The sequence below is a fragment of the Rhineura floridana genome, chromosome 19 (genome assembly GCF_030035675.1).
Source record: "Rhineura floridana isolate rRhiFlo1 chromosome 19, rRhiFlo1.hap2, whole genome shotgun sequence".
In the NCBI taxonomy this organism is placed as follows: Eukaryota; Metazoa; Chordata; class Lepidosauria; order Squamata; family Rhineuridae; genus Rhineura; species Rhineura floridana.
In genome coordinates, this window is record NC_084498.1 from 28,169,544 (window position 1) to 28,194,709 (window position 25,166).

The 25,166-nt window shown below is 43.0% G+C and overlaps 1 protein-coding gene across 4 annotated transcripts in view; it reads left to right on the forward strand.

The window, feature by feature from the left end:
• The window catches only part of SPECC1L (sperm antigen with calponin homology and coiled-coil domains 1 like), a 50,232-nt gene that overhangs the window by 22,835 nt on the left and 2,231 nt on the right, over positions 1–25,166 (forward strand). For all 4 annotated transcript variants that reach the window (XM_061603031.1, XM_061603032.1, XM_061603030.1 and 1 more), the window contains 10 exons: positions 2,908–2,981; positions 3,187–3,362; positions 5,802–5,965; positions 7,102–7,193; positions 8,412–8,502; positions 10,911–10,994; positions 12,067–12,223; positions 16,520–16,622; positions 23,815–23,931; positions 24,874–24,933. In XM_061603031.1, the coding sequence (XP_061459015.1) occupies positions 2,908–2,981; positions 3,187–3,362; positions 5,802–5,965; positions 7,102–7,193; positions 8,412–8,502; positions 10,911–10,994; positions 12,067–12,223; positions 16,520–16,622; positions 23,815–23,931; positions 24,874–24,933 (1,118 nt within the window). The remainder of the gene's footprint in view (positions 1–2,907; positions 2,982–3,186; positions 3,363–5,801; positions 5,966–7,101; positions 7,194–8,411; positions 8,503–10,910; positions 10,995–12,066; positions 12,224–16,519; positions 16,623–23,814; positions 23,932–24,873; positions 24,934–25,166) is intronic.

Below are 25,166 nucleotides of genomic sequence, written 5' to 3' on the forward strand. Positions count from 1 at the left end.
CTCAGTCAGACATCTTTTATTCTTGTGAATAAGTATTGTATTGATCTTTAAAATCAGCAATATGTTTATGATTATAGTATATTCACATAATTATCAGGATTTCAGCATATCTAATATTAGTCACACATTTTACATGGTATATATGTGTGTGTGTATATGTATATGTGTGTGTGTGTACGGAGAGAGAGAGAGAGAGAGAGAGTATTATCCCTTTCAAATTTAATGTTGCTCATCTCCAGCTACCTGGAATGGTGACTTAGAAATAGCATTATTGAAGTTGTACCTGGGGTGTGTTGCAAGTAAGTTGTTGTAAGGATTGCCCCATTATCTCCTTCCCAGAAAGGAAATCTGAACCACCTATTTAAAAAAGACACTTAGAACCAGATACCAATTTTCAGATACATTATGAATTATAAGGGCTTGTGGAGATTTCACTAGTATAGCCTGAGGCTAATGCTGATTTTCTGCAGCTTTTGTTTGAAAAAAGTACTGCCAGCGCAATTATCTATAAAGAGCCTAAGCTTAAATGCGTAATTGTGGCCTATGTTTCCAGTATCTGTCATTTTTACAATTTATTTATTTATTAAACTTATATGCCACCCTTCTTCCTCGAAGGAGCCCAGAGCAACAACCAAAAACACTAAAAGCACTCTAAAACATCTTAAAAACCAAAACATTTAAAAACATATTAAAACAAGCATCTTTAAAAACATATTAAAACAAAGTATCTTTAAAGACGTATTAGAACAAAGCATCTTTGAAAACATTAAAACAAAACGTTTTTTTTAAAAAACTTGAAATTACATTTTTAGATGTTTTCAAACACAGACGTAGACTGGGATAAGGTCTCTGCTTAAAAGGCTTGTTGAAAGAGGAAAGTCTTCAGTTGACTTGTTCATACTCCATGCTGTGGAAATAATGTTTGCCCATAACTCTCAGCATCAGCAAAATACTTCTGAGAAATCCTATATGCTAATAGCAGACTCATCCTCAAAGTATGGAGCCTTATATAGTCAAAATTGCACCAACCACCACACACAAGGAGAAGGTATAGCAAGACTTGGGCGAATCTGAAAGTTTGCATGTGTTCAAAAAAATCTTTAGGGAAAAACCTAACGGGGTGGGGAGAACCCAAACCAGCCCAGTGAGGACTGAGCATGCTCAGTGGCCATGGAATGCTGAGGTGGGGTAGGCAGAAAACCAGGATGTGTGTAGAGAATGAGATACAGTCCTCTGTACTGAGGTTGTAGCTACCTAGCACTCCACACTGCAATGTTTTATTGCAAGGTCCTATTTGTATTGCCCGTATTTGGCTTCATCAGTTACTTTTACTATAATCACATTATTCTCAACCAGCGAACCAAGTGCAAGGTTCTGGTTTTGATATACAACACTCTACACAGCTTGGGACCAGGATACCTGAGAGATCATCTTACCCCTTATATACCCAGTTGATCACTGTGCTCTGCAGGCGAGGGCCTCCTGCAGATACCGTCTTATCAGGAGGTCTGTTCCGCACAAGAATAGGAAGCAGACCTTTAGTGTTGTGGCACCAACACTTTGGAATTCCCTTCCCTTAAATATTACACAGGTGTCATCTCTGTTACCTTTTCAGCTCCTACTGAAGACCTTCCTCTTTCAACAAGCCTTTTAAGCAGAGATCTTATCCAAGTCTGCGTATGTGTTGGAATTGCTTTTTAATATGTTTTTAAAGCTTTTTTTAAAAGATGCTTTGTTTTAATATATTTTAAAGTTTGTTTTTTAAGATTTTTAAGAAGTTAGAGTGTTTCTAGTATTTTTGCTTACAGTTACTCATTTTATAATGAATGAGAGAAATGAGAACTAATCTCAGTATTCGGCCTGTCAGGCATCAAATCAGAAGCAGGTGGTGGTCAAATTGCGTATTCTCTTTATGCAGCTGCTGATAGACCTATAGGAGCATTTTTGTTATGACAAATCTATATTTTAAAAGACAACCTTAAGTAGCTGCAAGACAGCCTCAGCTCTGCAAGTCATTCATTGGCGATCACTCGTGGTCGAGTAAGATTGTCTTCCAGGGTAACAGTGGGTCCGTAAGTGACTGTGGAGACCAATTCTGGATCCACACAGCCTCCCACAGTGAGGACATAGGTTTCCAGATGGAAGATGGCCACGATGAGGATTTGTATGATGTGCCTTCAGCTTAGCTTGTTTGTCCCGTTCTCCTTGTATTTGTGCTTCTTCGAAGTCCATAGCACCTTTGATAATAGCCGACCTCCATTTGGGACTTTCATGGGCCAAGACTTCCCAGTTTTCAATGCTGATGTTACATTTTTTTAGTTTCACTTCAAGAACATCTTTAAACCTCTTTTGCTGTCCACCGATGCCATTTTCCTTCCTTAAGTTGGGAGTAAAGTAGCTGCTTTGGAAGATGGTGATCAGGCATTTGAACAACATGGCTAGCACTTTGTCACATTCAAAAAAGAAAGCACTGTGCTGGTTAAGGTGGAAATATGTTTCTTATTGAAATTTCAAGTGACGTATTAAGCCCCATTGAACTCCGTGGGACTTACTTCTGAATAGGCATTGGCAAGGTTGTGCTGATAGTGGCTTTTTTCATGGGATAGGACAGATAAATTTTTAAAAGACATGCAGAATTTGGGTTTTTATGGGAAAATATTATTCCATTGTTGGCATCTTCTCTTATGTATATATACCTCATAGTATGAGGTCTATTCTTGAATTTTTAAATTATTATTAATAGCTGTGGGTTGGGGGAAAACCTAATTCTAGAACTAATAAGTTAAACTTCCCTTTGATTACATTAAATGCAGTAAATATTTCCTTTAGGCTTTGGTGAAATGTTTGCCTGTAAAGAACTCTTTAAAAATTGCTGCCATATATATGTTTTTTGTTTTGTTTTGCCAGATACGGTCAAAAAGCTTCAAGACCAAAAGCACGATATGGAAAGGGAGATCAAGACTCTGCACAGGAGACTCAGGGTTGGTAAACCCAGTTTAATCCATAGTGGCTTGGAATTTTTTGTGGGAGTGGGAGGAGCAGTGGGGGTACATTGGAGTGTGTGATATCAATGTTGCTGGACCATCACTGCTAATTAAAATATATTTAATCCATTTATATCCCGCCTTTCTTCCATCACAGAGCTCAAAGCAGCAGATTTATTTTTCCAGTTTTCTTCCTTTTCAGGAGGAGTCTGCAGAATGGCGGCAGTTCCAAGCTGACCTGCAGACTGCTGTGGTCATAGCAAACGACATAAAATCTGAGGCTCAAGAAGAAATTGGAGACCTAAAGCGCAGACTGCATGAAGCTCAAGAGAAGAACGAAAAACTCACAAAAGAGTTGGAGGAAATAAAATCACGCAAGTATGTTAATGACATTTGGATTAATTTCTCATATTTTCCCAAGATTAATTTCTTCAATGTGGGAAAGATATGCATTAGTAATCTGCCAAAAAACCACTGGCCACATTTTTAAAAAAAAGACCCTTGCCCTTAACCTGCAATTTAAAAAAAGCCTCTGTGCTTGCCTCTTGGAGGAGCTTTAGAAGAGAACCAACTACTTCCTTCTCCCCACATCTTCACAAAAGGATCTTAGAGAAGTTTGGCAGGTGCTAGTAGGGTTAAAAGGACTTGTTTCATGCTACAACCTCACTGAATTGCGGGACATGGTCCCCTTTTGGAAACTGAGTGTTTGCCTTACCTCTAAGAGCTCTGGTGAAGCACTTCATTATAGAGCAGAATGCCAGGCAACTTAATTGTTCCTCATGAGACGCCCCTCATTTCATGCCCCTCTGAAACTTCTGGAGTAGCAGAAAAATTCTACTGAAAGACTGGAGAAGGAATGCTCCTTCACTCCAAAATGCTCCACCATCTGACTTTAGTTCTGTGTGCAGCTGCACTTGTCCCAGTTGCAGAGTCTATGCTCCTTCCTTTCTCATGCATTTTTCCTCCAGCAGGATCTTCTACTTGATTCAGCAGGTCCATGTTGCTTTATTTATTTATATAGCACAAGAGCCTTATATTTTCTAAGTTCTGTATATATTAAAATATTATTTATTTATTAAATTTATATCCAGCTCTCCCAGAAGGCACGTAGGGCAGCAAACAAAAACACTAAAAGCACTCTAGAACATCTTTAAAACAAAATACTTTAAAATATATTAAAATACATCTTTTAAGACATATTAAAACAAACCATATTAAAAAAATCTTTAAAAGCCATTCCAACACACATAAGGTCTCTACTTAAAAGACTTGTTGAAAAAGGAAAATCTAGTAGGTGCCAGTGTGGTGTAGTGGTTAAGGTGCTGGACTACAACCTGGGAGACCAGGGTTCGAATCCCCACACAGCCATGAAGCTCACTGGGTGACCTTGGGCCAGTCACTGCCTCTCAGCCTCAGAGGAAGGCAATGGTAAACCACCTCTGAATACCATTTACTATGAAAACCCTATTCATAGGTTCGCCAAAAGTCGGGATCGACTTGAAGGCAGTCCATTTCCATTTTTAGTAGGCGCCAAAAAGATAACAGAGCTGCTGCCTGTCTAATAGTTAAAGGGAGGGAAGGGAATTCCAAAGTGTTGGTGCTACAACATTTAAGGTCTGCTTCCTATGTTGTGCAGACCTCCTCATAAGATGGAATCTGCAGGAGGCCCTCACCTGCAGAGCACAGGGATCGACTGGGTATATAAGGGGTAAGACGACCCAGGAACATCCCCCGACTACGAACCTGCTCTTTCAGAGGGAGTGTGACCCAATCCAAAGCAGGCAATTGACTATCTGAACTGGGGAACCACCGATCCACAGTGCCTCCTTGCTAGGATTCAGAGTCAGTTTATTGGTCCTGGTCCAGGCACTGCTCCAGGGCTTGCACAGCCGCTACCAATTCAGATGTTACAGAAAAACAGAGCTGGGTATCATCAGTGTCCAGCTGACACCTTGCCCCAAATCTCCTGATGACCGCTCCCAACAGCTTCATATAGATGTTAAACAGCATTAGGGACAAGATGGTAACCTGGGGCACCCCACCGCACAACTGCAAGGGGGCTGAAAGACAATCATCCAATGCTGTTCTCTGAAAACCACCCTGGAGGTATGATTGGAACCACTGTAAAACAGTGCCTCTGATACCCATCTCACTAAGTTGGCCCAGAAGGATACCATGGTCAATGGTATCAAAAGCTGCTGAGAGATCAAGTAGGAATAACAGGGGTGCACTTTCTCTGTCCTTCTCCTGGTAAAGGTCATCCATCAGGGCGACCAAGGCCAATTCAGTCCCATAACCAGGCCTGAACCCAATTGGGTTAGACAGTCTCTGCCGGCAGGTTCTCAATCTAATAGACACAATATCAAATTAAAAAAAGGAATTGGGCGGGGAGAGAGAGAAGAAGAAAGAAAGCAGCTGTCTGTCTGAGAGGCAGCGGGGCAGCTTTTCAGTGGCCATGGTTTCCTGACATGTGACAGGCCAGGAAGTATTGTCCCAAGTAAATTTCACCCCAACCCATAAAAATTCAGATACTATTGGAGGTTGCTGATTCATAGGGTCACCATAAGTCGTAATCGACTTGAAGGCACATAACGACAACAACCCATTTCTCTCCTAAAAATAATTGTGAGGCTCTTTTTCAATTAACTCTCAGTTTCAAGCTTGCTATCTGGATTTTTGGCCTGTTGATAGACTTGAACCATACCAAGTGGGCTTCCCAGCATAGCACAGCTCTTCAGGCACATACTAATGAATCAGTCAGATACTTTAGCACAATCCAGAGCCTTTTCTAATCTGCTGCTTTCCTCTGATCTTCAGGCAAGAAGAAGAGCGGGGGCGTGTTTACAACTACATGAATGCTGTAGAAAGAGATTTGGCAGCTCTGAGGCAAGGAATGGGCTTGAGTCGCAGGTCATCCACTTCTTCAGAGCCAACCCCCACTGTAAAAACTCTCATCAAGTCCTTTGACAGTGCCTCGCAAGGTAAACTTTTTATTGTACCTGCAGAAACTTAATACAGTATTGTTTGGAAGCATCACTAATGGTTCTGTTAGCTCAAAATTTTGAACAGAGTAAGCATTCCATGTTTCAGTAGACTGTGGCATGTTACATTCAAGGGAGTTCCAGGTAGGTGGTGCCACTTGGAGAGAAAAAAATTATTCATTTTATTTAACAAATTTATATACTGCTTAGTTGTAATAAAAGCTCTAAGTGGTTTACAATTTAAGACTATGTATTCCAGATTTAGATACTCAAAGCCACATGCCCCAGTTTAGGCAATTTCTTGTTCTGAGGCTTTGAGTGTATAACAAACCTTATATCAGCCTTTCCCAACCTTTGTGTCCCCAGATGTTTCTGGACTGTGACTCCATCATCCCTGACCATTGGCCGTGCTGGCTGGGCTGATGGGAGTTTGAGTCCAACAACATCTGGGGCCCCAAAAGTTGGGGAAAGGCTTCCTTCTTTGTCTGAATATTTAGCCTTCCATGAGGCTGCCTTATCTTAGTGCATGTTGATCTACCTTTCAATGCCTTGTTTTATTTGTATCTACGTGTTCCACTGTTCAGCTTCTGTGGCACTTAATGATATACACATATAAAAGTTAAGCTGGGCTTGAAAGCCACAAGAAACCACTGTTGATTAAAAGGCACATTTTACCTTTAGCTAAGGAAGCTCCTGCTTGGGTAAGTTGTGTAGTTTACCTGTTGTAAATCTTTGCACATTATGAAAACTGTCCACAACCAGACTGGGCTGGCCTCGCAGCAGGGTGACACATCCAAATTTGGGGATACGTGGACTTAGTAGTAAGCGGCTGCCATTCATTCATTCACTGGAGCACTTGTTTAGAAGAGACAATGAGAAGAAGTTTTACTTTGGAATTTTGGGCCTTAAGAGGAAAACTTGCAATGCTCTTGGAGTGCGTTGAATGTTTTTGTACTGGGCATATTTAAACTGGATGTTTTATTGCTTGAATTATATGTTTTAATGTTGTTTTGTATTGAAATTGTATATGTGTTCCTTAGTGTAAACCACTTTGGGAAGCCTATAGTCTTGAAAGGCTGCTTAGAAATATCTGCAATAAACCAATGCTACTATTTTCCCCCTTTTCGTTTTGTTAGTTCCCAGTCCTGCTGCAGCTGCAATTCCTCGTACCCCTCTGAGCCCAAGTCCTCTGAAGACCCCTCCTGCAGCAGCAGTATCTCCAATGCAGGTAAACGAACGTTTGATACCTTGAAGAGACTTTGTGAAGGTTGTTCTATCAGGATTTGTAGCCGTAATGGAATGACGCAAAGTGGAAGTAGAAATTGTGCATTCAGTTAATTCTTAGCATTTTTATAATTGCATACTGACCTTCTTCAAATATTTCAGAGTGATATACATGGGTTTCTCCTCTTTTTATTTTCCTAACAACCCTGTGGGGTAGGTTACACTGAGAAAGTCACCAGCATAAAATACACAATAGCCAGATTCAATTGTAATGTTTCCACTGAACTGTGTTTGGAGTGGGGATGAGTTAGAAACATGAGCACTTCCCCTCCCTTCTCTCTTTTGCTTGCTGCATAGGAGACTAGTTTGTTCAATCACAGGTGTCTGAACCTGTAAACTGAGGCTTAAGCACACCTTACAATCCCAGGTTTGATCCTGGTTTGCAGTCTTGGTTTGCAAATCTCTGGTTTGTAGACATCACAGAAACTGCAGTCTTAAGATTGTGGGGAAACTGGTTTAACAAACAGGATGTTATTCCTGCAGCAGAGTGCATGAGAGGAGAATGGAAGAGGAAGGAACGCTCGCTCATTCCCAGTCTCACGAAACCATAGTTTGTCAGACTACGGAACGTTCCCTTTGAGTGTGACCGATGAGCTCCAAGGCCTCTCTAGTTCAAGTCTTACTCCCTACAACTGCATACACTAGTCTGGGTCCGATTTTATACATCATTCATGTTCTTTAGCCTTCAAACCAGTTGAGAGTATTAGATCAACAGTTCAGACATCACTACTACAATTATGATTATTAATTTATCATAATGTAACTAAAAATTCACTAAAAATACTCTCAGCAACCCTGTGAAGTTGGCCACCAAGTCACAAGCAAGGAGCTGCAATTCAGACTCCAGTACTCTTGTGCTTACTGATTTTTATTCTGATTCATGTTTTAAGGATGAATGGCTTTTGGATGTATTTGTTGTGTTGTGACCTGCCCTGAGGTTTCTTTCAGCAAAGAGCAGGGTATAAATCTGATGAAATAAGGAGTACGTTTGTGGCTGTGCTGAGTTTGAGCCCATGCACAAGCTCATGGGCATTTGGCTGGGCCACTGTGGCACTTCTATGGCAGTGGTGTTGTGCCTGTCTTAGTAGTTTTTGTAAAAGGCTGATGGGATCATAATATTCAAAGCAATTTACCTCAAAAAAAAGTTTGTGTTTTTTTTCAGAGACACTCCATAAGTGGGCCAATATCTACTTCTAAACCCCTTACAGCTCTGTCTGACAAAAGGCCAAGTTATGCGGAAATCCCAGTTCAAGGTATGTCTTTTTCTCTGCCAACGTTATTGCAATGAAGCTCCCCCAGAAAAAGCACATTGAGGAAGAGAGCGTGGAAGAGGCCCGTTTGCAAAAGATGCACCAACTCGCTTTCTTTTGAGATCCAGGCTCTGTACAGAGGAGGATTTATGTCCTACATTGCCTACTCCCCTACAAAATGAAGGGGTTCAAACCAGCTTGCATTACAAAGCATAAAAACAATAACACACTGTTAATTAGGGCTATTTATCATTTCACTTTCCTTCTCCTTTCCATGCTCTTCTGTTTCCTTTTACTTAATGCCAGCTTGCACTGAGCTATGCTTGGGGGAGGGGCGCTAGGCTGACTTTGGAAGGGGGAAAAAACCTTCCAAGAATTATACTATCTTATGGTCATAGTGGAATAATCATCTGGACAACAAGTTCACAAATCATACAAGCCAAATCTCTAAAGGGCATGACACTTGAAGGTGTGAAATCAATCCCTGTTGATGCTTGTATAATTAAAAGAGCAATTGTTTTATTGTTACGAAAGTCACCTTTGGTATCCTTTCATTAGGAGGAGTAATTATTTTCAAAGCCAAGTGCTGATCAATAAATGAAACTGGCCCTTCCCACAGAATTGTAATGCAGTAGATTGTAGGAGCAGTCAGTAGCCTTCTTCCTATATGCGCTGTGTGTGTTAGGTGAGCCTTAAATAATACAATCCAGATACTGGTTTATCACTTTACGTTCTGTTTCTGAGAGTTAGGCCTCCAGTGTAGGGCAAGCTATTGTCCCACTTGTCCCCTTGCAGCTAGCAGGTTCAGTCCTGGTCAATTTGGGTGTGCGCACCCTCTGCTGGGAGCATGCGCGCACTGCCAAAACACAGTGCGGGGTTGTTTGGAAACCTTTTTGCAAACAGCCCTGTGCCGTTCTTTGAAGAAGCTGCCGTCTGCCTCTCCTTTCCCCCGCAGCCCAACCGCCCCGCCTTCTGACTACCCCAGGGCAATGCAGGGCTGTCTCAATCCATTCCAGCCAAAGCCTGGATCCCCACCCCCATCCCAAATTGGCCCAATTCAGTTCAGGATCCAGACTTCGGCCAGATCCGCTGCACAGTCTTACGAATTATCTAGAATGGTGGTGGGTTCTTCCTTGTCAGGCAGAGGAATGCTCTAGCTTTGGATTTCCTGCATTGAGCAGAGGGTCAGACTAGATGGCTTGTCATTACCTGTATGGCTCTTTGAATACTTCCCTTAATTTCTATCTTTACTTTCAGTGCTATTAGGGCAGTATTTTAATAATGAGACAACATTGGAAAAGCCCTTTTTCCATTGCAGAAACATGGATTTTATGTTCACTGTTTATTTCTCCATTTCCTGGTGCTGGTAAACTTGTTCTGCTTGTAAACTTTTCCTTTCAAAGTGGCCTTCCTGTAAGAATGAAAAGCTCTCATATAATGGGTGTAGTTCTTTGATTTATGTCTGGAGACTTTTAAAATAGAAATTTCTCAATAATAGCTTTTTTATGACCAAGCAGTAGGCTTCCTTTTCTGTCTTGCCAAATGTCAACAAACCACCTACAATGTGAAAGCCTTCCCAGGGTTAAAAGAGTGTTTGTGTTGAGACTTCATTCAGGTATTATTTGAATAGCCTTGGGGTGATTTAGTATTCAGAGCAAAGTAAATTTGAAACTTGCTTGGTATTTAACAGCTACTGTAAAGAGGGCACTTCTTTCACAATGGGTGGCTGACCTGTGACGTGACTGGCACAGGATGCAGGATTCTGATACTCTTGGAGTAGATCGGAAGGTGATGTGTGTGGACTGGTTCATTGCATAGCATCAGGCTTGCTCTTTAGTTATTAAAATTATTTATATCTTACTCTTCCACTGCAGCTCAGGTAGACTTACAGCGGTCAATATTACAAAAATATAAGCAGTTATAATAAATTAAAAGGAGGAGCAACAGCAGCAGATAAAACAGCTTTCAAAAACTGGGATCAGTTTAGAAACATAATCCTTGCAGGTCATGTGGAGCTAGTTGAATCTCCCATGACTAGAAGTTACACGGCCAAAGTGTGGCCACACAACAGGCTCTGTCCTGCATACCAGTCAACTTCCATCCATACACAAAGAAGGGTCTTCCTCCTCCTTTCCCCCCACACACTCACCCCCATATCTTAAAGAATGGCAGCCTTGTACATGAGAAGATGGTTCCTAAGAGGCCCCAAGGTTCAAAGGGAGTCACAGCACCTTTAATTGGGCCTGGCAACAAACTGGTGGCCAGCTCAGCTGTCATGCAGGTGAGCAAGCATACAACATGGCATTGCCTCCTGCTGCAGTGGAACAGTCCATTCAATCACCTTGTTTTGTAGGGCCAGGCCTGAAACATGCTGTAATGAAATGCCTTTTCCTCCTTCCCTCTTTGTGCAGATCATTTGCTGAGAACTTCCTCTACCAGCAGACCAGCTTCTCTGCCAAGAGTTCCTGCTATGGAAAGTGCCAAATCTATCTCTGGTAATAACATAGTGCTAGTAATGTTGGGTGGTCTGCAGGGTAGGCAAAGCCTTCTCTTTCCTATTATGTTGGAAAAGTAGTGTTGGTGTTCTGTGACATCAAAGCATCAGGTGAAGTGGGTGGAGTTCCATTTTAACACTGGGGTGAGTATTAGGCCACTTTCCCTCTGCACTGTGGCTGAGGAAGGTTTTCCTCTCGTGGTTTTAATGTAAACGCCTTCTAGATAGTACGTGCTATTCTTTACACACACTTGCAGCTGGACAGATGAAAGTTAGGAGAATTAAAACCTACAAACTTGATTTGTTCCTTTTGCCCAACAGAAATGTTGGAGCACAGTACTACAATTCTTAGACAGCAGTGGTGGCTAACCTGTGGGCTGTATCCAGCCACCCAAAAGGCTTCTTGTGGGGTCTCTCCAAACTAGCCAGTAGCTTCATTTCTTTTTTTGCCATTTTCTGTTCTCCACCATCATGCCAAGTTGTTCCCTGGGTTTTTGGAAGTCCCAAAGCACCCTAAATCCCCCAGAAGTTGTCATAAGCTGCAGCAGAATTTGGTCTGAAAAGCTGCCTGCTGGCATCTCCCAGAAGCTTTAGTTAAGGGATGCTGCTTGTTGCTTCAGCTGACAAGTATTTCATCTCTCCCCTGTTGCACAGGGCGGGCATGTGTGTGCGCATGGTGAGTAAATTGTGTGAGTGTATGTTAAATAGTATGTGATTTTTAATGTAACTGAAAACATACTTGCAACAGCACTTGTTCCACAACGACAATAAATACTCTCTGTGAAGGAAACAGTCAGAAGGCTTACAAACCTGCCTTCTCAAAAGGAGGGGAAGTCCTAACATTTTAGGCTCTTAAGAGTATATTCCTAAAAGCTTAAAGCAGAAACGTAATGCAAACTTCATATTTAATAGGTGGGACTGTTATTAGTGTGATAGAGTGAATACTTCAATGTTTCGTACAGTTCAGTAAAAAATCAGTTCAATAAAAAAATTACGTGTGAGTTTGGCTTTTGTAAAAGCTTCTTTGCTTCCATGAAGAAAGAGATGGCCTCTTAGCTGTTTTCCCATTTCAGTGTCTCGGCGAAGCAGTGAAGAAATCAAACGGGACATCACTGCCCCCGATGGAGCATCTCCTGCCTCTCTCATAGCCATGGGGACCACTTCGCCACAGCTGTCACTCTCATCTTCACCTACAGCATCTGTCACCCCTACGACCCGCAATCGAATAAGGTACAGCTCATTGCTGCATGGCCTGATCAGGGATTGACTGTTTTCTTCATGCAGAGGATCATCTTGCAGCCTTTTGCTTTGAGAAACGCTTGAGCACCTTTTACAGGCTTTTTGGTAGACAATCAGTAAACTTCCTCTGTAGTTAATGAAAAGCAGCTGTAATGAATGATAAGCAAATATTCCTGGGTTTGCTCCTCACCATGGACAAATGCAAGCCCATCACCCAAGCAGCATTCTGTTTATGCCCTGGCTTCTCATTTGTTTTTAATTGTATATTGCCAATCCATACAAAACAACATGGCCGTGTGGGGATCCTCTGGCCCTCCGGATATTGCTGAACTGCAAGTCCCATTGTCATGATTGTTGGCCGTGCTTGCTGAGACTGACAGGAGTTGTACTTCAGCAACATCTGGAGGGCAAGAGGTTCCCCACCCCTGATATATATAAAAGAAAATATAAAGCACCATAGAAATAGTAAAAATCACCATCCCCCCTCCTCCACAGTTTGGAATCCATGCATGCAGTGGGAGCGACTGAAACTACTACTCAGAACTAAAATATTCAGTGAACAGAGTTGTGAACAAGGTGTATTGGGAGAATAGATGTCACTGTAAACAGCAACTGGATATGAGCCACGTTGAAGGAGGAGTTCGTTTGTTTGCTCCAACTTAAATCCCTCTCTTCCTCCCACTGGGAGCACAGAGTGGCTAACAATATGGCACAACAATGAATGATAACAAGAATAAGAGATACACAGTGGCATTGTGGGCAAGGTGGTTCATCAACCATGGCAAAGGCCTGGGTAAACAAAAAGTGAGGCTAAGTTAGCTCAGCTGGGACGTTGAAAAGGCAGAGAGAGGAAAAGGGAAGTGACCATATTTTTCTTCTGTGAACTGCTTTTAGGTCTGTGACAAATAGGGTTTCTGAGAGGGGAGTGATTTGGCGCATCCCCAGCTTAACTTTGTGTTGTGTGGTGCAACTAGCACTCACTAGCCAAGTTACTTTTTGCGGGAGGAGGCCAGGCAGTTTAGGGAATTTTTTTGCCTGGTTGCAACTAAAACAGTTGCTAATGGTTGTTTTCAGGGATATGCAATGACTGTTAAACCTCCTCCAATGGATGTAAACGCAATGAAAAAATCACAGGGGGGGATGAGATGAAAAAGCTAGAAGGGGGGGATATTGAATGAAAGGAATGGGAGCAAGTGAAGGCAGAGAGAGCGGATGAAATGGGGGGGTGCACTGTGTTCATAAGTGGGGGGGGAATGCAGTCCTGATTTGCATGGCAGAGGCGATGGAGGTGGCCTGGATCGAGCCACGCCTGCAGAAAGACTGAGATTCAGTCCCGGGCATCTTTTTTAAAGATGCTTTGTTTTGATATGTTTTTAAAGATGCTTCGTTTTTAAGATGTTTTAAAGTCCTTTGTTTTTAAGATGTTTTAAAGTGCGTTTGTTTGCCACACCGGGCTCCTTCTTGGAGGAAGGGCAGGGTATAAATCTAATTAATAATAATAATAATAATAATAATAATAATAATAATAATAATAATAATAATAATAATAATTTAGATATTTGTGTAGCAGACTGATACAAATGCCAAGAAAAAATGGTTAGATTTGTAATGTTTGTTGGTCTTTAAACATTAAAACAAGAATATCCTGGGAATAGAAAAATCTGTAAATCTAAAAGGGGTAGTGAAGGCTTCTAATGCCAGCATGAAACTATTAATCAGGCCTTGGGTTTGGAATTCAGTTGACCTAGCAGGCTCATTTGTAAGATTAGTATTTGTTGTAAACCACTTCTCATTGTGTCAGCACCGTTCATTTTATTTGTTTCCTGAAACGCTATTTTCAAAACAAAGAACTTGACATAAACTGTGTTCCTTACTGGAATTTAGAAACAAGCCGTACTGTTCTCTCACAATGTTATGCATGTTTAGTTTTTTGTTTTGTTTTTAAAAAAAGAAATTTCTGATTCAAAGTTCTTTTATGTTCTTACTTACCACAATGTCTAGTATTTTCATTATCCTTCCCTAAATTGTTTTTCTGTTACTTCTGCTCTCTAGTCTGGACACACCAGCTCCAATTTTAAAATGGTTAGTATGTGCTTCAAACAATGCAGGCACCAAGATTGTCAAAGCACAGCCTGATGTGAGGCTATGGGGAAAAAATTAAGGCTTCAATATTAAAAGAAATACATAATTGGGAAATTTGATGCTCCCTTTTTAAAAAAAACAACCACTCTTATGAGTGAAGAGACTTTATTTGAAACCATAGTGATGCAGAGACACTGTAAATATTTTTCCTCTTTGTACGGAGGAAGATTCAACCATGTGAAACCCACCTGCCGTCTGAAATGGTACAGTTGAAGAAACAGATTTGCTTCTTCATCTGCCATGTTTGAGACTAAGCCAGTGTAACATTTCAGAGTCTTTCATGCAGTGAATGGAAGCTGTAAGAGAGCAGGACCATACTTGAGCACAGATCCAGTTTGTTTGTATATGGCAGGGGTGGGGAAAAGTTCTTCTCCCTCTCTCATAATACTAGAACTCGTGGACATTCAAAGAAGCTGAATGTTGGAAGATTCAGGACAGACAAAAGGAAGTACTTCTTTACTCAGCGCATAGTTAAACTATGGAATTTGCTCCCACAAGATGCAGTAATGGCCACCAGCTTGGACGGCTTTAAAAGAAGATTAGACAAATTCATGGAGGACAGGGCTATCAATGGCTACTAGCCATGATGGCTGTGCTCTGCCACCCTAGTCAGAGGCAGCATGCTTCTGAAAACCAGTTGCCGGAAGCCTCAGGAGGGGAGAGTGTTCTTGCACTCGGGTCCTGCTTGCGGGCTTCCCCCAGGCACCTGGTTGGCCACTGTGAGAACAGGATGCTGGACTAGATGGGCCACTGGCCTGATCCAGCAGGCTCTTCTTATGTTCTTATGTTCTTATGCTGCTAACCCCAGCCAGTGTGGCCACTCTGGAGGAGATAATACAGCTGTGCTGGCTGAAGATGATGGGATTTGTAGTCTAAAACATCTGGAGGGCATCAGGTTGGGGAAGGCTGGTCCTAGAGGGCTAGGGTAAATACCAAAAGCAGCAGACCCTTCTGGTCCCCATCTGCACACGCATGCTCTCTCTCTCTCTCTGGTGGGGTAGTAAAAGAAAGTATGCTATGCCATCATCACCATCACACAGCACATTTCCCTGCCTTCCCTTCTGCCAGTGGAACTCTGCATGTGGTGATGTCGTGTCATGCTTACCTTTACTACTCAGCATGGGGGGGCTCCTGTTCTCAGTGACAGCCACATGCTTCCAATAGTTCTGCCCTCCTAAAACTAGAAGAAGGTAGTCGGTTGACAATTAATAGACTGACTTGTTTTTCCTTCAAGGTGACATTCCTTGTCTGTCATGAACTGCAGGGAGATACCATCAGTTTATTTTCCAAACTGAAACTACAGTTCAGCATAGCTTAATGTTCATCTTGTCTGTGCTTTTAAAGCACTTCTAACAGCAGCTTTGAGATATGAGAAAAATGACTGTGTACGCACTCCTCCTCATGAAGCCTCATTTAAATCAATCTCCTTAAAATCTTTTCTCCCTCTGTAAATCTTCTTCCCCTCCCCGGAAGAGAGGTGCATATAGGGCACTATCCTTGCTGTTATTATTTACCTGGAATCTGTGAGTCAGAGGCAGGCAGGAGGCTGCTGGGGATTGTTCTCTGTGCTCACTTTTCTCCATGGGGGAGGAGTGCACATGCAAGGCTTGAGTGATGCTGCGCTCAGCACGTGAGGGCCTCCTGCTGCAGAGACTACCTTATCAGGAGCTCTCTTCTGCACAGTGTAGGAATTGGGCCTTTAGTGTGGTGGCACCAGCCCTTTGGAATTCTCTCCTGTCATGTGTTAGACCAGCGCCATCTCTTGTCTTTTCAGTGCCTACTGAAGACCTTCCTCGTCCAACAAGCTTTATAAGGAGAGATCTTTCCCAGTCTGCGTCTATATTGGAATTGTTTTTAGTGGTTTTATTGCTTGTGTGATTGCTGCTCTGGGCTCTCTTGGGAGGAGAAGGAGGAGAATGATGTTGCCCTGGGCATCGCCCAGTCCTAGCTGCACAGTGGTGCAATCTGTGATAGGTAGGGAGGCTGAGAAGAAAGGCAGAATCTATCCAAAATGTGGTGCTGCCCACAGTTAGGCTTAGCACAATGCAATTTAGGTCTTGGAGGGGATGGAAGGAAGTTCTGCCAAAAAAAGGATTTTGAGCATTCAGCTAGATGAATGATGTGACCGCTCTTCTTCACTGCCAGAGAGGAAAGGAAGGACCCTTTGTCTGCTCTGGCAAGAGAGTATGGCGGCTCCAAGAGGAATGCTTTGCTGAAGTGGTGTCAGAAGAAAACAGAAGGCTATCAGGTAAGTGCAGCTTGCCCTTTCCACTGTGCAAACATGCAAGCATCTGCCAGAAGCACAAGCGAGGCTGCTCCGCAGTTCGCTGCCCAGATCGTGAAGGAACTAGCATGTACTGTACTTGCAGGAACCATCGTTAATAGTTACTCAGTCACTTTGCACAATACAAATGTGTGTTCTCACAGAACCAGCCGATCTTACCATTGAAGCAGATTCACGTTATAATTCTGTGTGTGTCTACTCAGAAGTAAGTCCCATTAGGTTCAGTGGAATTTTGCCCCAGGTAAACGTGTATAGGCTTGCAGTAAAGCCAGCCCCCATAAAATAGCAGTAACAGAAACAGTGGCTTCAAAGCCAACAGATCAAGATCAGCCTGGCGTTAATTGCCGGCAGCGGCTTGGGAGATTGAGCGTTTCCCACTGCTCTCCTCCCACGTTGCTGGAGAGCTTCCTCTGTGTGGGCTCGTTCTCTTCCTTGCTAGTGGTTATTCAAAGCAGGGCTTTACGAACCAAGAAGGCTGCAAACGGCCTGGTTGCCTTCTGGGGAACAAGGGCCGTCGCTTGGAGGCAGAGCATCTGCCTCGCTTGCAGAAGTTCTGCGTTCAGTCCATGGTGTCTCCAGGTGGGGCTGGTGAGAACGCCTGCCTGAAACCCTGCAGAGTCACTGCCAGCCTGTGCAGGCAATAGGAGAGGGACCCAGTGGTCTGACTCGGTATAACGTAAGCTCCCAGTGTTCCCGTTGCATCCACATAGGCCTCTGGAGCAGAATGGCCCATGGTGACCTGTGGGCCCCCGTGGCTTCCCTTCCGTGCAGGGCCCCCAGGCAAAGCGGGCTCCCAGAGGACCACGTGCACACAAGCATGGCCTTCCTTGGTAGAGCGTCTGCTCTGCCTGCAGAAGAACCCAGATTTGGTCCCCAGTGGCGACTCTAGATAGTGCTGGGAAAGGCCCCCGTCTGTAGCCCTGGAGAACTGCTGCGGCGCAGCGAAGAGTGTTGCGCTAGACGGGCCAAAGGTCTGGCTTGGTATAAGCGGCTTCCTCGCGACTTGCCCAGTCAGCTTGTGTTAGGAGCCTTCAGGATGCCCTGGGCAGCCTCCCAGTTCCTCAGCATGGCTGTGCTTTGCCAGGGCGCGAGACACACAATGCAGCAGGAAGCTGGACGGCCACGTAACAGGAAGGGGGGCCATTAATAGAAGGGCCACACAATGGCGAAGCCTGTGTGTGTGTAGGCGGAGGGCACCCTCCCCTCCCTTGCTTCCTTGGCATCTCTGTCTGCAGCTATCAAGCGGACCTTCTTTGTGGAGGACGTCCTCCTGCTCCCGTGCTTGCTTGAAGAGGCAGGATGTGGGATCCTGCTGAATAAATCATACAGCTCTTCTAGTGGGAAAGCATCTGATGTGTGTCTCTTATCATGGTGCAAAATGCATGTAACAGTTTCCTTAAGTTGTCACAAGGAAATGCTCAGACAGCCTCTTGCTCATGTTCCTGGGTGCCTGCAACAGCTAAGGGTGGAGAAGAGAGTCGTCTGGTGTACTTGCAAGGGTGGCAGCCATTACGTGACTTTCAGCGTGTGCTGCTTCCTATGCAGGACCACATTGTGCTGTGCCATATGAGACAAGTAAACCAGTTTTCGGAGGGGGGCAGAGGACTAACTGTGAAGGCCAGACAAGTACAGACAAAGAGTCAAGCTTTCCCTGGACTGAGCCATTTCATGCCACAGGTGGGGGCAGGGTGGCATTTTGAATGCTTTCTCACAGAGACAAAACTGCTCCCTGCACATAGAAAACTAGCAGAAGGGTTCAGCCCTAGTCTTTCCCCTGATGTGTCATATTTCTGCATACAGGGAGCTATCTGTGTGAGAGAGCTTTCAAACAGGAACTCCCCACTAGCAGCCTGAAGTTAAAAAGTCTTAAAATGCTCCTGGGAAGTGACCATGCATCATACTGTGCAGTCCATTACTGGAGAGTTGTATGGAGGAAAAAGAAGTCTGTCTCCATGTATCTGTGGGGGCAGCCATATTTTTTTCTGGACAGTGTCGTTGTAAGGCTACCAGATATAGGGGGAAAGATCTCAAATGTGAAGCAAACGGCAATCCTCAGACATCCCTTGTGGACAACACATCCAGTTTTAATCAGCTTTCATCTGTACAGTAGTTGTCTGTAGACCTATTCGCTACCTAGCTCCCTATTAAATCCCACATCTTCAACTTATTTCACACTGCATAATTTCTTTTGACACTGCACAAAATGTGTCTAGCCGAATATTAGAATAAAGCTTGCTTATTCACTCCATGCTTTCTGGGGAGAAACCTCAACAGCCCCTGTGTATCCTGGGTTCTTGGTCATCCTTGCGTTTCACTGTGTGATGCAGGCGCAGGGAACCTTTGCCCCTCCAGATGTTCCTGAACTACAGTTCCTATTGGCCCTAGCAAGCATGGCCAGTCACCAGGTATAATTGTGGGAGTTGTAGTTCCCCGCACCTGGTGTAATGTGTGAACTGTGCTCTTCTGTGCACGTTTGGCTGATATCCAAACAAGCCCAAAGGAGCACATACTACAGCTGATCCGTTACTCTTGTGCCTACACAGAAATCTGTTACAATAAAAGCAACAGCAGCAAGACATTTCCTGTCTGAAACAATTCCTCTCTGATGCTAAACATAGTATCCAGGTAGACTGTCCCAGAATCTTCATTTGCAGCGTTTTAAGCAAAACTCAGAAGCAAATCCTGTCTTTCGCTCCTTTTTACCACAAGGCAGCCATCTGCTCTGGATTTCCTGCGTTTGGGGTCGGGGGGGGGGCTGACTAGATGCCTGTAAGGACCTTCCCAGCACTAGGATGTGCTGCATTTGTGTGCATCTCATTACCACTGATTTTTAATGTGTCTAGTAATCTAACATTTTGCACCAAGCGTAGATGATGCCCATTGGGTGAATGTGCACAATACTCCTTTTTCAAAGATTTGGGGGGAGGGGGGCTTGAAGTTATTTGGCAGAGTGGCACGGAATAATAGTGATGGCAGAAGAATACCTTATCGAGCCAAAGTCAAGGTGTTACTACTGGTGCATACTGTAAAGCCCTTAACAACTTGGGACCAGTTTGCTTGCAGGACGCCTTGCCTTATATGTGCCCACTTGACCACTTTGATCTGCAGACCTGGCCCTGGTACAGCTGCCACTTAATACTTGTTCCACACTTGCAAGGAATTGTTCTTTCTGGCACCTCCTGCTCTTTGAAACTCTCTGCCTACTGACATCAGACAAGCGCCTTCGCTGTATTCTCTTCGGTGCCTGCTTAAAACATTTCTGTTTCGGGTAGCCTGTCCAGAAACATAGATGTTGATGTGTGTGAATCTCATTATTTTTAATCTACTGCTGTTTTATTTGTTTTTAAAATGTTTTTATGATTTCTTGTTTTTAACTGCTTTTATTCATAATTTTAATGCTTCTTGTAAACTGTTTAGACGTTTTATACTGTCAAGCAGTATATAATTTTTGTTAAATGATAAATACACAAACTTCTACTTCCCTTAAAGAAAAATCAGGTGGTTTACAACATAATAAAATCTCAACCACATTCATAAAATGCCACTTAATTAAATTTATAGCTGCCCTGAGACAACAGAGGTGTGGGAAAAGGGCTTTCTGGTTACAGCCAAAGGATGAAGGGTGCTTCTTAGTTGCCCCATTTCCTGTCCAGCAAGGATGCCATTAAGGGAGGATGAGCCTCTCCCTAGCTGGACGGGCAAATTCCTGTTAACAACTCGCCTCTTTGTTCTGTCATGGCCACACTCAGTCATACCCAGAGTAGACACTTGATATCAATGGCTATCATCCATACTAGGCAACTCTCTTTAAATGCTTGCCTTAGAAAACAAACAAATTATCTGCTCACTTTCTGCCTACTTGCAAAACTGGTGGTCGCTTTTGGAGAGAGGCTTCATAAAACCTAGCCCAGGGAGGAGGCAAGCAGCTGGGGTCTCCTCTCAGGGAGCCCTCGCTCACATTTGCTTGTTTGCACTGGCCATGGTCTGACTTAGGTTTATGTGCAAACAAGGGCAGTGTAACATGAGCAACTTCCCAGAATTAGTAAGCCTTAGCATCTTAATTTTCTCTACATAGTGTTTTTGATGTCACTGATGAATTTACCCTGAGGATGTCAAAGCCCACTCTCCTTTTATCCTGCTGTACGTGTGAAAATGCCTGAAGTCCTTGTGGAAGAGCCAAACAATGATGCACCACCCAATGGGTTGATTTTTCTGAGGATCCATATGTCTTTTACATTTTCCCAGTAAAATCTCTGTTTGTAGTTTCTGGTAAAATACAATTATTTCCCCAGCATGATAATCAGCAAAGTATTAATTTCCCAATCAGAATGGATGTATTTTATATACTTTACTGACATAAGTGCTCAATTGAGAATGAAAAAACTTAGTAGCATATATAGTTGATCTCAAAGAGGCCTCTCAGCAGAACATTAGATACCTCATGCCCCAATGTTTGAGCATCATTCAAAGGAAGATAAGACCTGAGCACTTAGTCATAGGTGACTTAGCAAATTGAGAAAACATTAGTATGGCAAGCTTGCAGCTAGTCAGCATTCCCTCCATAAGCCTGCATTGATGTTGCAACCTCCTTTTCAGGACTCTTACCTAAATATTAGTCATCTCTACTTACCTGAGCTGTGCTTAATGTCAAGTTTAATGTTTACAATTGACACTAAATGGCTGAAATTTCCTACTGTGGGAACTAAAAGCCATGTGAAATGGCACCCTTCCCAATTACGTATGTTACAGGTTAATCCAAGAACGGTAAACGAATGCTTACAGTGTAGTGTTGCTGATTGCTACACTGGCACAGAGTGTCTCAAAATGTCACATCTGGTGCTTGTGTATACAACATCATAAGGGTCTGTTTGAGAGCAGAATGTTGGGCATTTTCATTATTTATTTATTTATTTATTTATTGCATTTATATACTGCCTCATAGCTGAAGCTCTCTGGGCGGTTTACAACATTAACATCTGGGAGAAAAATATACAGTGCCTTGCAAAAGTAATCAGACCCCTGACCAATGCTCTCATATTACTGAATTACAAATGGTACATTGTGATTTTGTTCTCTGTGATATTTTATTTTGAAACACTGAAACTCAGAATCAATTATTGTAAGGTGACATTGGTTTTATGTTGGGAAATATTTGTAAGAAACATAAAAAACAGAAGCATGTTGCTTGCATAAGTATTTACCCCCTGTGCTGCGGGAGCTCCCAGTTTACACAGATGAGAGAAATTGCCCTATCGAGGACACAGTTACCTTATCATTGGCCTCCACCTGTGAACCATGAAAGTTGCTGTCACATTGTCAAGATAAAAGCCTGAGTGTTGAAGGATCATTGGTCAGGCTGTGGATCTGAAGGGAAATGAAGACCAAAGAGCATTCTACAGAAGTGAGAGATATTGTAATACAAATGTATAGATTAGGAAAAGGGTACAACATAATATTGAAGTGTTTGAATATCCCAGTGAGCACAGTTGGATCAATAATCAGGAAGTGGAAGCTGCATCACACCACCCAGGCACTGCCAAGAAAAGGCCGTCCCTCAAAACTCAGCACTCGAACAAGGAGGAGACTTGTGAGAGAAGCCACAGAGAGGCCAACAATCACTTTGAAGGAGCTACAGAGTTCAGTGGCTGGGAGTGGAGTAAGGGTGCGCTGGTCAACCATGTGAAGAGCTCTGCATAACACTGGCCTGTATGGGAGGGTGGCAAGAAAGAAGCAGTTACTCAAAAACTACTATCTGAAAGTTGCCAGAAAGCATGAGAGTGCCTTGGCTGCGCTGTGGGAAAAGGTTTTGTGGTCAGCTGAGACCAAGATAGAGCTTTTTTGGCCAAAACCCAAAGCGCTATGTTTGGCGCAAAGCTAACACTGCACATGCTTCAAGACACATCATCCCTACAGTAAAATGTGGTGGTGGCAGCATCATGCTGTGGGGATGCTTCTCATCAGCCAGGGACTGGGCATCTTATTAAAATTGAAGGAAGAATGGTTGGAGCAAAATTACAGGGAAATACTGCAAGAGAACCTGCTTCAATCCACTAAAAAACGAAGCTTGGGAGGAAATTCACTTTTCAGCAGGACAACGATCCCAAGCACAAGGCCAAAGCAACACTGGAGTGGCTCAAGAACAAATGTCCTACAGTGGCCTAGTCAAAGTCCTGATTTCAAACCCATTGAGAATCTGTGGCACTATTTGAAGATTGCTGTCCACAAGGGACTTCCAGCCAACCTGGAGCGAATCTGCCAAGAAGAATGGGCCAGAATCCTTCCTACACTGTGTGCGAAGCTGATACATACCTACCCCAAAAGACTTAGAGCTGTTATTGCTGCTAAAGGTGGCTTTAAAATATTAATGTGAGGGTTGAATACTTATGCAAGCAACATGTTTCAGTTTTTTGTTTCTTACAAACATTTCCCAACATAAAACCAATGTCACCTTACAATAATTGATTTTGCATTTCTGTGTTTCAAAATAAAATATCACACACAACGAGATTACAACGTACCATTTGTAATTCAGTAATATGAGAGCATCAGTCAGGGGTCTGATTACTTTTGCAAGGCATTGTATTCTCTGTGCTCTTTAATTGCTGAACATTTAGCTGGTTTTACTGAATAGTTGTCCTAGAAATGTTTATAAAGCCTCTGTGATCCTTTTAAAATGAGCATCATGCAACAATGTTCATTTCAGAGTGCTCATAAATTAGCTGTAGTACCTTCTGTGACTAGATATGGGGTGGGAAGGAATTGTTTCCGCTGACATGCCAGGAAGAGGTTTTAACTTGGAAGTGCATGCAGTCAGGCATCCCTAGAGTAGTGTTAGTGAGGGGAAATGTCTTGGGTGGTGAGGGGAGCACGTTCTTTCTGAATTTTCTCCTGAAGCAAACAACATAAGCTTTTATCTTGGGTTGCTAATGGATCTGCTTTCTTGATTTCCTTTATGCCATGTTTCTGCTCGTTCTAACCAACGCTTCTTTAAAAATAATAACTCAAAAGTTCTTAATTCAGCCTGCTTTTCACCTCCTGAAGAGAGAAAATTATTTCTTTTTTCCCTTCTGTAAATGCCACTAAGTAATTGAATAAGCAAACCCCACAGCGTTTAATAGTTTTGTCTTACATGTGTATATTTTCTTCCCTTCTTTAGAATATTGACATCACAAACTTCAGCAGCAGCTGGAACGATGGGTTGGCTTTCTGTGCCGTTCTTCATACTTACCTCCCAGCTCATATTCCCTATCAAGAGCTGAACAATCAGGACAAGGTACAGTGTTACATTTAGGTTTGCCAGAAGTGGAGACTAGAGTCCCTTCTCAGGTCTTCCATGTATACCTCACTTACAGCCACTCCAGGCGCTCTCAGCACGCAGGCGCCTATTGCAGGAACAGGCACACGTTCCTTACCCTTTTAGGCCATCATATATTTATTTAAACACTTTGTGTGGCTTTTTTTTCTTTTTGGCTAATAATGGCTGAATTCATACATAGGCCTGGTCTGCATGTCACTTTAAACCATAGTTAAAAACAAACTGGTTTAATGTGAAGGAGCCTTACGTTGCTCCAGCACTTCTTCCCTGCTCCAGCTAATGCCGACTTACCAGGAGAAAAACCTAGAATTTGGCATTTAATTGTACACTGAAGGAACGAAAGTGTCTGCGTGTGACAGTGAGCTGGTTTGGGCCATCGTTTCTCAGCTTGCTAGCAAGCCTTGTGGGCACATGTGCAGCCCAGCAAAAAGCCAGGAAGTTTTCAGTTAAGTATGAACCGAGAAACTATGGTTAATGGCTTTGGAACAAGTCAGTTTATGGAGCTTGTTCCAAAGCCATCAACTGTAGTTTCCTGGTTCAGATTAAATGAGAAACCGTAGTTAACTGAAGACTTCCTAGTTTGTTTGCTTCCTTGCTCATTGAGAAGCGTGAAGGGGCTGCATCCTGACCATAACTTTAATTCATATATCTGCTTATTTCTCTGAGATATGATCATCCAAACGCAGCGAGTCTGTCTCTCTGTCTCTCTGTCTCCCTCTGCCTCTCCCTCTCTGCCTCTGCCTCTTTCTATGCCTCTGCATTTTGTGACAAGCCATGAACAGGGAAGGGTGTTTAAGAGTTTTGCAAACGTGATATATTTTTTGGACAGGTTCCTAAGGTAACACTTGATTTTTTAAAAACATTTTGAGTTTGTGTAATTATAATTCACTGTATTTTCAGAAAAGAAATTTCACTCTGGCTTTCCAGGCAGCCGAAAGTGTTGGCATCAAATCCACTTTGGTAAGTGCATGCAAGGCCAAGGGCAGTCTGACTAAGGCTGCAGCCATATGCACGTTTACGTTGGGGTAAGCTCTGTTGAAAAGGATGAGACTTGCTGCTGAATAGGCGTGTGTGTAAGGGCTGCATTTGAAATTACTGAACAAAGAAATACTGTGCAGTGCATAGTAAAATGCAAGTATCCTTCATTATGTGTGTGTGTATGTGTATATATGTATATGTGGATAGATATGTAT